The sequence below is a fragment of the Heloderma suspectum genome, chromosome W (genome assembly GCF_057233095.1).
Source record: "Heloderma suspectum isolate Gila_16-S chromosome W, 16-S_ref, whole genome shotgun sequence".
In the NCBI taxonomy this organism is placed as follows: domain Eukaryota; kingdom Metazoa; phylum Chordata; class Lepidosauria; order Squamata; family Helodermatidae; genus Heloderma; species Heloderma suspectum.
The window spans coordinates 58,659,536-58,673,523 of NC_139475.1; the positions used below are offsets into that span (position 1 = coordinate 58,659,536).

The window sequence follows — 13,988 nt, forward strand, 5'->3', positions numbered from 1 at the left end:
GCTGGCTGGGGAATGCCGAGAGCTGTAGGCCTTTCTTCTGTCTAAACATGCATAGGATTGCGCCCTAGGGTCTGTATGTGTAGTTGGGGCTCTTTGCAGAGAGAGGGGTGGGGGCTGTGGTGCGCGTGCATCGCTTGATCTGCTTCTGAGAGTTGCGGCGGGGGGGGAGGTCATCATGAGAGGCTTGATCCCCGAATGCTAGAGTTAAAATCCAGAAAAACACAACTCCCCATCTTTGCTAAAACCATTCTCTCCTTTTAGAGGGTGGGGGGAAAGACATGTTTATTGGAGAGAGGGCTTAATATTGCCGGCTCCCCTTTAAAACGGTGAGCCCAGTCATCCAGAAGCTTCCGCATTTGGGAAGGCGGGTTGTAAGGTAGGCGAACGGTCCTTGTTTCTTGATCCCTTGTAAAACTGTAAGGGCAGCCATTTAGCCATCGCTACCTTTTCTCTTCCAACATCCCCAAATATTGGGGGGGGGGAGAGACAGCGCTGCCTGTTTCAGATCACCAGCTTTTGGAAATTCCTTTTTGGAGGAGGAAAATCCAGACTTCTCTTTCCCACCTCTCCCATCCCAAATATTGGGGGGGGGGGGGGGGAGAGAGAGCGAAGGAACCTCGTGGGCAGAACCACCCGTCCTCTCCTCCTTCTTTCCTCCCCCCATCCTTTTGGGCTTGTGCAGCTGGTAGCGATGGTGGCTGCTGCGGCGGAAGGATACGCGGAGGAGGAGGGCAGGCCTTGATGCGTATGTGTGTATGTGTGAAATCGAGAAGAAGAAGAAGGGGGCGCCCGTCCGCCTGCCCCAGCGAGCCGGGGTGGGGGGAGGAAAGAAAACCCAGAGAGAGAGGGAGACGCTCAGCTACCATGAGCCAGCGAAGCAAGCGCTAAGCGGGGCCCGGAGCCGCGGGAACAGGAGCACTTTTACTTCCCAAGAGCGGATGGAACGTTGAGGACGCCACATCAAAGGGCAAAACATCCGATCGAACGCCGGGAGAGGCGCGCGCGGGTCGAACGTTCGGGGGAGTGCCCCCTTCCCCGCGTTCGCTACACTGTAAACCATTTCCGTTCGCCTTAACATTGTCAAAAGCCTCCGTTGCCGCCTTCGCTATAGCAGCCGCCGCCGCCGCCGCCGCCAAGAGAACAATAGGAAGGCAGGAGGGGGGACCGGGGCGCCCACCCCGGCTACGCCCCGGGAATCTCCAACCCTACTTGTGGATGTGACACACACACACACACACACACACACACACACAGCTGGGCAGGTAAGCTTGGGGCGGGGCTCCTGCTTTTAATGGGAGGGGGGTCATTTTTTGACTCCTCCTCCACGGAATTATTTTCTTCTTGGAGGGGGCAGATCCGACTTAGGTCTGACTCCTCCCCTGTGGAACTAACTTGGACTTCTCTTTGGTACTTTTCTTAGCTCCCTACCTAACTCAGGATTTACGGTTCATATTTTATATTATTTTAGCTAGATGTGTTTCTTATTCCTCCCCCCTCCTTTGTCGTCCTTTCTTTCTCTCCCTGCCCGGATGTGGTATTAAACTTCATGGGGCGGGAAGTTAGTGGAAACCAGAACGGGGGAGGTTCGACAGCGGGTCTCCTGGTCACCTTTCCACCTCCTCCTTATTTTGGGGTGGGAGGAGAGACAAGGAGCTTTCTCTACAATTGTTGGGAAGCTCAGCTTAGGGGGCGGGGTCTAGGCAGAGAAGACAGTCTCAGCTCTCACCCCCATTTTCCTGCCATGTGCAGTTTATTGTAGTAAGAGGAGACTCCGTCTACAGGGTGGGGGTGGGGTGATGTGTTAATTTCCCTGCAGGCAGTGCAGGATGAGGCTTTGAATTCCAGTAGGTATTTTTAAAGGGGGGGGGGGAATCCACATTACACACACACTTTACTTTGGAACTTTTTTTTGTGGGTTCTCTGGCTACAAACTATTTTGTTTTAGTTTCCATGTCTGAAGGGACAGATGACTGATTGGGGCAGGGGACGACCCAGGAGTTGCTTTTGTGAGTGATTTTGATCTGGACTGATCTGTTTCAAAAGAGTTTGAACACTATTTCTTCAGACACACACCACACACACAGATGGGGTGAGAGGAAAGCTCCTATGAGTTTGATGTTACATGGTTACATCATAATCTCCCTTTTAAATCCCAGATTTGTATCGTCCCCACTATGCCCCATGATTTCTGGCTACTCCTATTTCCCCACACCTCTGAAAAATCCAGCAAATAAAGTTAGAAATATCTAAAATGGGAACAGACCATTTTGGATAGGCCTCTACCACATGGACAGATATTCTTTTCCATTTAAGACCCCCCATCCAGCCTTTCCTAGACAGATTGGGGGTACACAAGCCTCAAACCAGCCTCTCCCCTCCACATTTTATATTCCTATTTCCACCACATATTTGACCCCCCCCCCAAAAAAACCTATCTCTTCAGAACCTAATTGTTACACTTCATGCATGGGGGGGGGGGAGATTTACAGTTGGGATGATGGGCAAAATTATGGGATGCATATATTTAAATGTCACCTCTTCTAGTCCTATAGTTTCCTTTGCACCATAACCATATTCAGGAGGTACCACTGGTCATCACTTTTGAACAAATTGTTTGGGAAGTTGATGTGATAGTTTCCTGGGCCTATGTTTAAAATACATTTGGGCTTAAGTGTAATAATGTAGATCTTCAGGACTCCCTTGTGTGAACTCTTCAGTCGTTGGTTACTCCACTGCATGGGTTCTCCGTGATGGTTTAGTGTATACACATGAGTGCAAAATTGACTGCTAAGAGGGGTAGGGGTAAACCTGGCTCAGATTGGTTTGGTGTGCTTATGCTGTTGTGTTCAAACTGAATTGCACCAACACTCTTACTCTGTTTTGGAAGGAGATGATGGATAGCCATAGGTTCTATGTGCAAATTTGTAATCACTCTTTTTTTTCTGTGTATAACAGTGTCCTGGGTCTTGAAAGCCACAACAACAAAACTTATTGTGTTACGTGTTATGTGTATATATCTCATACATACACATCCAGATGGGGTATTGTACAGTTAACTGTTTCTTTAGGTATATATTAAGTGTGGGGAAATGTATTTCTGTGTAGGTGTGTGCACACCAGTCATGTGTACATAGTATTAATTTTTCAGATTTGGTGGTGCTGTGTATGTGGATTCTGTTGTGTCAGTTGCAATTTGTGTAGACACTCCAGCTTCCATCACTGCAGATATGAACCCCAAGGTTCCCTCTTTGCAAATTTAAGTCTCTATCTTCTTGCAATGGGGTGGGGGTGCATGGAGGGAATGAGGCCCCAGGCAGCAGCTGCTCACATATAAAAGATGCCTTGTCTGTTTGAATTAAACCAATCTTTTTTGGTGGTGGGGATGTAATGTGGATTTCTCCTAGTAGTAAAAAGCTGTGTGGGGTGGTGGGGAGGAGGAAATAATAATTAATAATAGGGGAAGACTTGTTTAAAAGGGTTAGCCCCAGACTTCCAGTATCTGGAGGCAGAGTTTCTTTCTCCTTCATTAAACCAGAAAAACACTAGACTTAACGTGATATAGATGAGACAGAGAGAGAGAGAGAGAGAGAGAGAGCGTGAGCTGCTGCTGCTGGAAATCTTGTATGTATTACAAACTTTTATTCTTGGTACACCAGGCAGAACCTCCCCCCATACACACTTCTTTGTGTTGGATTTCTTCCTCTCTCTCTCTTCCTACCACCCCACCTTTTGGGGGGTGTGTGTGTGTGTGTGTGTGTGTGTGAGAAAATTGCATTGGTTGAATACTTAGAAAGCAGAAGACCTCTAAGATGTATTGGTGGCCCTGTCTGGATTTTTTTTACGGGGGGGGGGGGAGAGGAGGAGAGCCATGGTGGGGAAGTGGGGAGGGTTCACACAAGCTGGCTGGAAGTCTTTGTCCTGCAGTAATAAACTCTTTCAGCTTTGCCATAAGGAGCCCCAAATGAGTCAGGGTGAAGTGCATAGGGGGTGTGGTGGGAATGGTTGGAGTTGGGGTGTGGGCAGGTGAAAGAAGGCAGAATGTCCATTAACAACCGCTTTGCATTGTGTTTGAGAAAAATATTTTAATCTTATTTTTGGCTGGATGGCAGGGGGCAGAATAAGGCCTTACATGCATTTCACCCATCTTAAATTTGTGTGTGAGTGAGAGTGTGAGAGAGAGGCAGACAGGAGCACGCCCATCCAACAGAGGATTTAATGCCTGCCTGCCTCCTAGCTTTGTGGAGGTGGGGGGTAGGGGAGTCCCTCACGTTACTGGCTCTGGGAAATGGATCTTTTGCCACTTGACAGAAAAGTGTTTATGTGTATGTGTGGGGGAGTTAATTCCACTTCAATAGATGCTTCTTCCCCCTTCTCCCCCCCCCCTGCAGCATCCTGGAAGGCCTTATATTAATTTTTTAAAAATTCTTAAATCACCTGGTAATCCCAAAATATCTTTGATCTCTCTCCCACCCCCATCCTTTTTCTCCTTTTGAGCCCTCTGTAATTCATGCAAGTGGTGATAGCAATGTGTGTGCTCATGGCGAACTTCCCCCCCAGCAAAAATATTGATACCTTATCAAGTTTTGTCTGTGCATTGGGAAGATACTGTTTTAGTACAACCCTCATGCCTGTGTCCTGACCCATTGAGTTGGGGACAGGATATATATATTTCTCTCCCCCCACCCCCGCTAACAAATCATATGCAAATAAGATGGGAGGTAAATTGGGTACATGACAGGAAGCCTAGGGGTGCAGGCTCCCCATCTCCCAAATATTCCATCCCCAAATTTGGTTCTCTCTCTTTTTAAAAAAAATGCTTGCACCTTTTCAGAGGGACTTCTGGGACAAGGCCACTGTAAAATTGTAAAAAAAAAAGAAAGAAAAAAAAGGGGGGGAAGCCAGATGTTCCACTGACATTAACTAGCACACATGCACCACCACAGCCTCCACCCTCTCTAACTTTTTATGTAGAAGACAATGAGTATGTTAAAAAAAAATGTAATTGCAGACTGGGCTGAGCTGCCATTACTGCAAAGTCCTGTGTATGTTTACTCAGAAGTAAGCCCAGCAGTGTTCAATGGTGCTTATGCCTATACAAGTCTGCATCTTAATTAGAGGTTTCGGACCGCTATCCTAAATGTGCTTACTAGGGAGGTAAGTCCCATTTGACGCAATTGAACTTCTTGCCACGGAAACATGCATAGGATTCCATTGTTACAGTCTCCTTCCATGCCACCCTAATAGCTAGTTAATGTGGACTAGCAACTTGTAAACCGGTAACAGAGGAAGACTATGAGAAAATGTCTTCAGAGCCATTTAGTTACTCATTTAGGGAGGAGTGCAATAAAAATTGCCAGCTATCAAATGCCTGGCGTTCTTTGGTGTATCGTAGGATGGGTGTGGTGGGGGTGGGTGCCATTTCTTTAAGATTTCTGGGGATCAGCCCCACTGCCCTAATCCTCTGGGTTTTGAGCCAGGTTTCCTGTGATCATCAAACAAGGTATGGTACGTAGCATGTACAGAGTGCCTTTCACTAGCAGCAATTAACTAGCCCCCGGGAATGAGGGATAATAGCTCATTGGCCATCCTCTAGTCTGTCTCATTCTGGAACAATGAGACCCAAAGGCATCTGCAAAGGTTTGGATGGATTAAATGAGTACCTGCCACCTCTGGTACTTCGAGAGTCCGTGCAGCTACTGAGAAACATCTCCTTGACCTTTTCTAATCCTCTCTTTTCTCTCTCTCTCTCTCTCTCTCTTTTTTTTAAATGGTTGTCTAAGTCAGCCTCCCCATGGCCCTGCTGGCTGGGTGGTGGTGGTGAGTTGTAGCCAGCACATCTGGAAGTACACCAGGCTGCAATACACCAATGTTTGGGGAGCGTGCTTGTGTTTTTGGCAAAGCGACCTGGAGTATAAACCGAAGCACCTTTAATAAGACTGAAGTCTGGTTGAGCTCAATAGGGTTTACTCCCTTGTAAGTAGGATTGCAACCTGTTTACTCAGAATCCTAGTCATGCCTACTCAGAAGTAAGTTCCACTGAGTTCAACAAGACTTACTCCCAGGTAAGGGTGTATAGGATTGAGATGATATGTTTGATATGAAGTAAGTATATGCATTGGAAATACTTACTTCCATAGTCTTATACCGCCCCCCCCACCCTGCCCCCCCAAATTCTGGGCATGATCTGGGCAAAAATTGAGAGTTCAAGCAATAGGACTTTAAAACTGTTTAACTTTTGGCCGCGTTGTCCACATTATTAGTAACATATAATTTGGTTTTAGTTATTATGTTTTTTCTTGCCCTTTCTCCAAAGATCACCGAGGAAGCGCATGTGGTCATCTCTCCCCTGCTGTTCCAATTATTATTTATTTATTAGGCTGCTTTTAGACTAAGGCCTTCAGAACGGCGTACAAGCAATAAAATCCAAACAATAATAAAACATCACCTGTCAAACCACACTAAAAATGTTAATACATTTTTATCCTATCTCTTCTTTAAGGTTGGGTTATCTTCCCAACAACCCTGTGATGTAGGTTAGGCTGAGAGAGAGCAATGAGATTCCGCAGTGAGCGGTGTGTTGTAGTGATTTGTGTATTGGACTATACTGGGGAAACCTGGGTTCATAGCCCTGCTTGGCCATGAAACTCACTGGGTGACCCTGGGCAAGTCATTATCTCTCAGCCTAACCTACCTCGCAGGGTTGTTGTGGTCTGTCTCCCCCATTTGTTCCTCTCTTGTGCTGATCTGAGCTGTTGGGAAGAAGGGTGGGACATGAAATGTAATAATTTGAACTCAGCTCTCCCTGGTCTAAGTCAGCCACTCCACCTGCTTCGTTACATTGGCTGTTAGTGGTGTACCTTGTGGTTTAAATTTTTGTGAACTGCCCAGAGAGCTTCGCCTATTGGGCGGTATAGAAATGAAATAAATAAATAAAATAAATAGTGTACATGTGCCTTCCCCAGCCCTCCAGAAGTGTGTGGGACTCACCACCAGCCAGCATGCTGTGGATGATGGGAGCTGTAGTTCATCCCTTCTGGAGGATAACTGGTGTGCGATATGATGGATGTTGGTGTGGCAAGTTGCAGGTGGAACATAAGGAAGTCAAGATGGGTTCCCTACCCTAGAAAGGTTGCAATCCCTGTTTTTGATGAGGCCTGGCAAAGGCTGGATGTGAGCAAATGAAGCCTTTGGTGTGGTTGGTCACAGTGAACTTCAGGGAAGTTTTTCGTTGTGACCCATCTTAATATTTTCCTTTTTGGCTCTGTTCTAGAGTGAGTTTGTTGCACTAAAGTCCCTTTGTGTGGATACTGGTGGATTGAATTTTTTTAGTTCATTGCAAACTTTCACTTCAGCTGGATTTACATTCCAGTCCTATGCATGTCTACTCAGAAGTAGGTCCCATTGAGCTCAATGTGGCTTACTCTTGGGTAAGCCTTACAGTAAGCATATAAGGTTGCAGCCTTAGGCAAACTGACTGTTTTTGGAGTAGGGATCTTACTGGTTTTGGGGGGCAGAAATAGGATTTTATTTAGATATTTACACCTACTTGTTTTTGTGGGGGGGGGGGGTTGTAGGGGGCAGGGAAGAAATGCTACTCTCCTTTCTGGTTTTGCAGAAGAATTGTCCTGTTGGTGTGTAGTGTCACAGGCTCCCTTGTTTCTCCCACCCTAAGAAGTACTGTGACTCCATATGGACTAGTAGATTGATAGTTAATCTGTACTGGGTGTCAAATTACTTTTGGTGAGCTTAAAGTCCACAGCAAAGGGTAGGAGATTGAATGGTGGTGTGTGCGTTTTTAATGCACTCACTTAGGTTGGGCAGGCTCACCATTTTCAAATTTTATTTAAGAGCAGCATGTGGAGCAACAGGTAGTCCAGGAACAGAAGTGGCCTCTACCTTTTTATTTCAGGTTCTCTCCCCCCCCCCCCCCCGCTTGCCACTGCCACCTCCAGCGAATTTTCTGTTAGTCACAGCAGGCCGACTCTAAAATCAAGAAATTGTCAACAGGAGGGAAAAAAACATGTGTGCGTGCATGCGTGTGCACACACACATACACGTATGTCTGTGTGTTCAATAATTCACTTGTTGCTGGCTGGCAAATTTCTTCTTGAGAGGGGGTTATAATTCTGGGAAGGGTTTGCAAATTGTACATATTTATTTATTGGTGGCTTTGTAACTCCATTTAAATACCTCTCTTTCTCTTCCTGCCCCTCCCCCCTCTGCCTCCTCTCCTGCCATCTGCTTCCCTGCTCCCCCCCCCCCCCCCCCCGCTTCCCCATTCCTAAAAGGACGGACATTTGAATCGGTGGGAATATGAACCAGCAACAGAGAATGGCTGCGGCAGGAACAGACAAAGAGCTGAGTGACCTGCTGGATTTCAGTATGGTAAGTGAGATGCCTTTTTCTTTTTCTGTGGGGGCCTGTGGTAGCGCATGTGCGCGCACACAGATTGGGGGTGCGGGGGAGATCTTTACATGAACTGCAGCTCCATCTTGTTCCCAGCGTTCCCTGGGTTGGAGGGGGTTCAGGAAGCCCATGCGTGAGGTTAAACAGGCAGGAAGCCATGGCATGCTCCAGCTTGTTTGTTCTCTGTTGCTGGGAGTATCAAGGGGAACCAGTAATTGGTAAGGTCTCCTTGTTGTGAAGACTTAAGAGATGGCTGGTGGCGGGGGCGGAGGGAAGAGAGAGAAACGGGTGATGGCTCTGATGCTCTCCACCACTGTTCTTTAAAAAGAGGCCTTTGCCGTAAGACAGATAACAGTGTGGGGTTTACCCTCCAAAATGCAAAACCTAGAACGATAATAGTTCATTCTGTTTTTTCTCCCCCTGCGATGCACTGCCCTTAGCCATTTTCTAGCCACCCCTTAACATGTTAATTTGGGTTTACTTGGGAGTAAGACCCACTTAATTCCTTGAGGCTTACTGCTATTTTAGAGCATGAGGATTGTCCCCCCCCACTCTGGAACCTTCTCTCCTTTGAACCTCCATTGAGCCAGGCAGTTTTATTATGGATGTGCTGGTGCTGATGCACGGGGAATTTGCGCACACACGTGCACAGGCATTATTTCATACTTCTTCCTGCTCATGTGCAGATCCATGGCCTTTGTTGCAGGTGTATGGGGTTTGTGTGCATGTGAACAAGAATTCAAAGTTTCATGTCAGAGTGTGCATGAGGTTCTGAACTGTCTGCATCTTTTGGGCCCTCATTCCCTTCTCCTGAATTGCGGGATAAACTTACAGTTGTCTGGGGTGCATCACCTCTTCCTTTATTACAAGACATTCTGGTAGCATTTTCAGTGCCATATAGATGAAATGCCGCTGCAGAGAAAAATAATTGAACGCCCTGCCCCTCCTCTTTCCTAGATTGTCAAGATCATAGAATATTTTATTGGACATTTTATCACCCCACGTTTGAGGCATGGGGTGAGATTTTTAAAACGTTTGTGCACAGCATCGTCTGCTGGTTTTATTTTACGAAAAAAAGCAAACTTGTACTTTGTGGAGGAAATTGGCCAAAGGAAAGTTGTGTCATCCGGGCTGAACTTTGAGGGGGGCACGGTCTCAGCTTTTTAAGATAAGGAGGCTCGCTGGAAGGAGGCAGAGAATGAGTCACCACATCGTGAATAGAGATAACCGCAGTGTGATCCTCTCTCTTTCTTGTTCACCTCTATCCCGAGCAGGCAGGAGTCACCTAAGCTCAGCAGGATGCCCCCCTCCCCCCCCCCCCGGATGGCATAATATCTCTGAATTCTATACGTCATGCACAATTCCCCACCACCACCAATTTTGGTGGTGCTGGGAGGGGGATCAGCTGTGTGCCTTCTGCTCCTTTCAGGCCTGTTCCTGTCATGCTACTGTGCTATCTGTTTTTCAGTGTCCTGTACAGGCCATGGATATCTTTGCCCAGGATGCACTGCATCATGGGCATTGTAGTCCGCAGGTACTCTGTGCATTGCTAGGGCAGTTCTTCCACATGGCCTGGAAAATGTTTTAACCTAAGCCAGTGGGTCAGCTGTCTTTTATTCTTATGACAGTTTTTTGTTCATGTGTTCACAAATCCATTTGGTTCTTCTGATAATTTTAAGCTAGTGTTGTATGTTTTCAGGGGCTTTCTAATGACTAATTTTTCCATCCCCTGGCATACTGAAAGATTTTTTGTTTGTTTGTTAAAGGGTAACCTGCTTACATTGCCTAGAATTACTGCAGGGGAAATGACCCAGAGGCTGTTATCTTCAGAATGTTTACACAGTGGTCGAAAGTGAAAGGTGGGACCATCACCTGCCTGGCAGGTGTATGAGACAGGTGCCTGCTCCAGTGGTGTGGCACGGGGGTCTGGCACCCTCCGATTTGGATAGCATCAGCTTGACCTAACTTGGTGGCCTCTGGTTGTTTTGGACTACCCATCAGCCCCAGCTGGATCAGACCAAAGGGTTATGTAGCCCAGCATCCTTTTTCCCCACAGTAGCCAACCAGATACCTCTGGGAAACCCGCATGAAGGCAAGCACCCTCTGCTGTCATCGTTACCCAGCAGCTGGTTCTCAGAGGTAGACCTCCTCTGAACATGGAGGTTCCATAGAGCCATCATAACTAATAGCCATTCATGCACTTCTCCTTCTCCATGACTTTATCTAATTTCTCCTTTTAAAAGCCATCAAATCTAGTGGTGACCACCACATCTGGCGGCAGTGAGTTACATAGGGTAATGTGCTTCTTCACACAGCACATGGTTAAAGCACGTCTTTGGGGTTGTCCTTGATCTTTCACCATTCAGCTTCATTGGATGACCCCACTGAGTTCTAGTATTAGGAAAGAGGGAGGGAGAAAAACTTTTCCCTCTCCATTTTCCCCACCCCATGCATAATTTTATGCACCGCTATCGTGTGTATAACTCACCTTTTTTTCCTAAAGTAAAAGCCCCAAACGTTGTAATCTCTCCTTATAGGAGAATTTCACAAGCCCCTGATCATTTTGATTACCCTTTTCTGCACCTTTTCCAGCTCTACAGTATCCTTTTTGAGATGCCGCAACGAGAACTCTACACACGCTATTCCAAGTGTGGCTGCACTATACGCTTGTATAAGGACATTATGAGACAGGCAGTTTTGGGATGATTAGAAGAGGAATCAAAAACAAGAGTAGCTTAGAATGTCTTTTGGGCTGTCATGCAGTTAATTCTGAACTTGCTACCATACTTGGATTACAGCCTATAAGTTGGCAAAAATGCCTAGTCCATACACATTGTTTCCAAGTCTACTACCTATATTGGGTATCTGTGGCACGTTTCAATGGCTGGAAAGGGAACTGTCTCTTTGGTTTGAATGAAAGCATCCCAGGTCTGGTCATCTATGGACCATTTGTATGATCAAGAGGTACAAAGGTGCAGGTTTTGACCTTTAAAGCCTTAAACGGTTTGGGACCAAGTTACTTGAAGGACTGCCTTCTCCCATACCAGTCCACCCGCACTTTAAGATCAGAAAGAGAGGCCCTTTTCATTTGCCCACTTGTGAGAGTGGTCAGGTGGGTGACCACACATGACAGGGCCTTGTCTGCAGTGGCCCCGCGCCTATGGAACAAGCTGCCATCAGAGGTCTGCCATGTTCCGTCACTGCAGGCTTTTAAGAAGGCCTTGAAAACATATTGCTTTATCTTGGCCTTCTCTTGATATGACTGCTGTTGTTGCTGTTTTTGTCAGTTTTATTGTCGGCTTTTATTGTTGCATTTATTGCTATTTTATTGTGTTTGTGTTTTTTACCGCTTTTAATGTTTTAACTGTTTTGATGTATTTTATTGCTGTGAGCTGCCTCGGGAGGGCTTCTGCCCTGAAAGGTGGCCAAGGCAGTGTGCATGATAAAAACCATACGAGACCACACAAAACAAATCCAATAAAAAAGCAATAAAAAATTTTGCAATAAAAAAATCTATAAAAACGGCTATCGCCAATAAACCCTGCAGCCTGCAGGCTACCCAAAGGCCTGTGAAAACAAGTGGATCTTCAGAGTCTTCCTGAAGACCTACTTGATAAACCCCTGATGGAAGCTGATTCTGGAGCCACCACTGCAAAGGTCCTCTGCCTTGTATTCACTAGCTTAGGTGCTGTTTGCGATGGGCGGGCGAGAAGAGCCTCTGCCGATGCCCTCAGTGTCAGGGTTGCCTCTGAGCACATAGAGTGGCAGAGCAGTTCAGATTCTGAGGAAGAGCTGCTAAATGTGGAGGAGGAACTTTCCCGGGCTTCAGAGGCACAGCCGGGCGGAGAGGGGGCCCCTTCTCACATCCCTGTGATAGATAACGAACAGGGGGAAGTGGGGGCAGGAGAACCTGAACTCGTAGACGCCAGGTGCAGACACAGACACAAGCGGGAGATGGCAAGGGCAGAGCTTAGACGGTCTGCCCGACTGGCTCGGTGTCAACAGCTGCGTCTAGAGGTGTCACAGGAGAGGGGGAGATCTTCCCCTCCCACCCCTTAAGTTAGGATAGTTTGCCGCCTTTTCCCAAACGGTGGTCAACTTTTGTAGCTTCCCTTTTAACTTCTTGAGGGCTTTTCCTTCGTAGTCTGGGAGTCACTAGCAATTTGCATCTGTATACCTCATTAGAGTAAATTGATTAAAGCCGTGGAAATAAAAGCCTCTTGTCTGTGTTTTGATTTGGCTTTTGGAGTTCTCAGCAGGGCAAAAAGGGAATCCTGACACTCAGAATCTTAGAGGTCATCTAGAGCAACCCCCGTGTTCCATGCAGTCTCTGCAGGGCAGGATGCGGCTGTGGCTGCAGCATCCCTGCCAGGTGGCCATCCAGCCTCTTGGCAGTCCCAGTTCCACAAAATCTCAGCTCCTCCATATAAAGGGTGAGGGGCATCCCTGTGCACAGAGATGCTTCCCCCCCCACACACACACACACACACAAGCACAAATGGCTTGTTCCTCCCTGCTAGAAGTGGTGGGGGAAGAACAATCTTCATGAGGATCTCTGCGGGAGGGAGCAGAGAGTACAGGCAGCGGGGAAATGGAGGGGAGGGAGGATTGGCGGTGGTGGTGCAGGGGAGGCTGGTGGCTCTGATGTCAATGGGGCAGTGAATCCAGTCCAGGTTTCAGTCAAAACCAGTCAGAATGCTAAAGGAGCTATCCAATGTGTGGAGCATCTTGGATAGCTCCTTTTAGAGCTCTGACGGAAACCTGGAGAGGATTCATCGCCCACCGACATCGGAGCCACCAGTCTCCCCTGTGGTGGGGTGAGGGCCTCTTGGGTACAGTAAAGGCCTTGGAGGGCTGCATGCAGCTCACTCCAGACACTGGGTTGTGCTCCCCTATTGGTGTGGACAGTACTGGGCTGTATGGGCCGATGGCCTGACTTTGCTTTAGGTGGCTTCCTAGAGCTTATTTTGCAACTGGAGGCATATTCAGTTCAGTGAGGTGTCTCTAAACTGGTGAAGCACCCCAGGCAGAAACTGCTAGCCTCTATTCCAGCAGGGTACTAGTATGGTCGTCCTACAGTTTGCCCTCTAAACCGAAGGTGCATTTTACAATTATGACCCATCATTCTTCGCAGCGGGAGGGCGGTTTTCTGAGAGATGCTGTGGGGTTCTTCAGCAGGGAGTTTCAGCACGGAAAGAGTGCCCCAAAGGATAAGTGGCTTGAAAACCAGACCATTCTAACGGTTATGAAGGCCCAGATGATGGCTGTAAGCAGATTGGAGAGAGTGAGAGCTGCACTTGGCAGCTCACAGGATAGCAAAATGGGAGGAGTTGGGAATTTGCATCTTACAGGTCGCTGGCATAAAAAGGCCTTTAAGGGTGCAATCCTATGCATGTTTAGACAGGAAAAAGGTCCTACAACTCCCAGCCTGCCCTAGCCAGCAATGCTGGGAGTTGTAGGACTTTTTTTCTGTCTAAATATGCATAGGATTGCACCCTAAGACTCCTATTACTGCTTAGTTTGAAATGGATATCGATATCTGTATTTTTGTAACCCTACTTTTTAAATACACACACCATGTT

General features: G+C 47.2%; 1 protein-coding gene across 10 annotated transcripts in view; it reads left to right on the top strand.

The window, feature by feature from the left end:
• Positions 1–684: 684 nt before the first annotated feature.
• LOC146334059 (transcription factor E2-alpha-like) overlaps positions 685–13,988 on the top strand; it is a 109,474-nt gene continuing 96,170 nt past the window's right edge. For 2 of the 10 annotated variants that reach the window (XM_084825098.1, XM_084825100.1), the window contains exons 1-2: positions 685–1,262; positions 8,289–8,385. In XM_084825098.1, coding sequence (XP_084681224.1) covers positions 8,314–8,385 — 72 coding nt within the window. In that variant the 5' untranslated portion in view covers positions 685–1,262; positions 8,289–8,313. The remainder of the gene's footprint in view (positions 1,263–8,288; positions 8,386–13,988) is intronic. The other 8 variants (XM_084825096.1, XM_084825097.1, XR_014786417.1 and 5 more) reach the window with 4 other exon arrangements.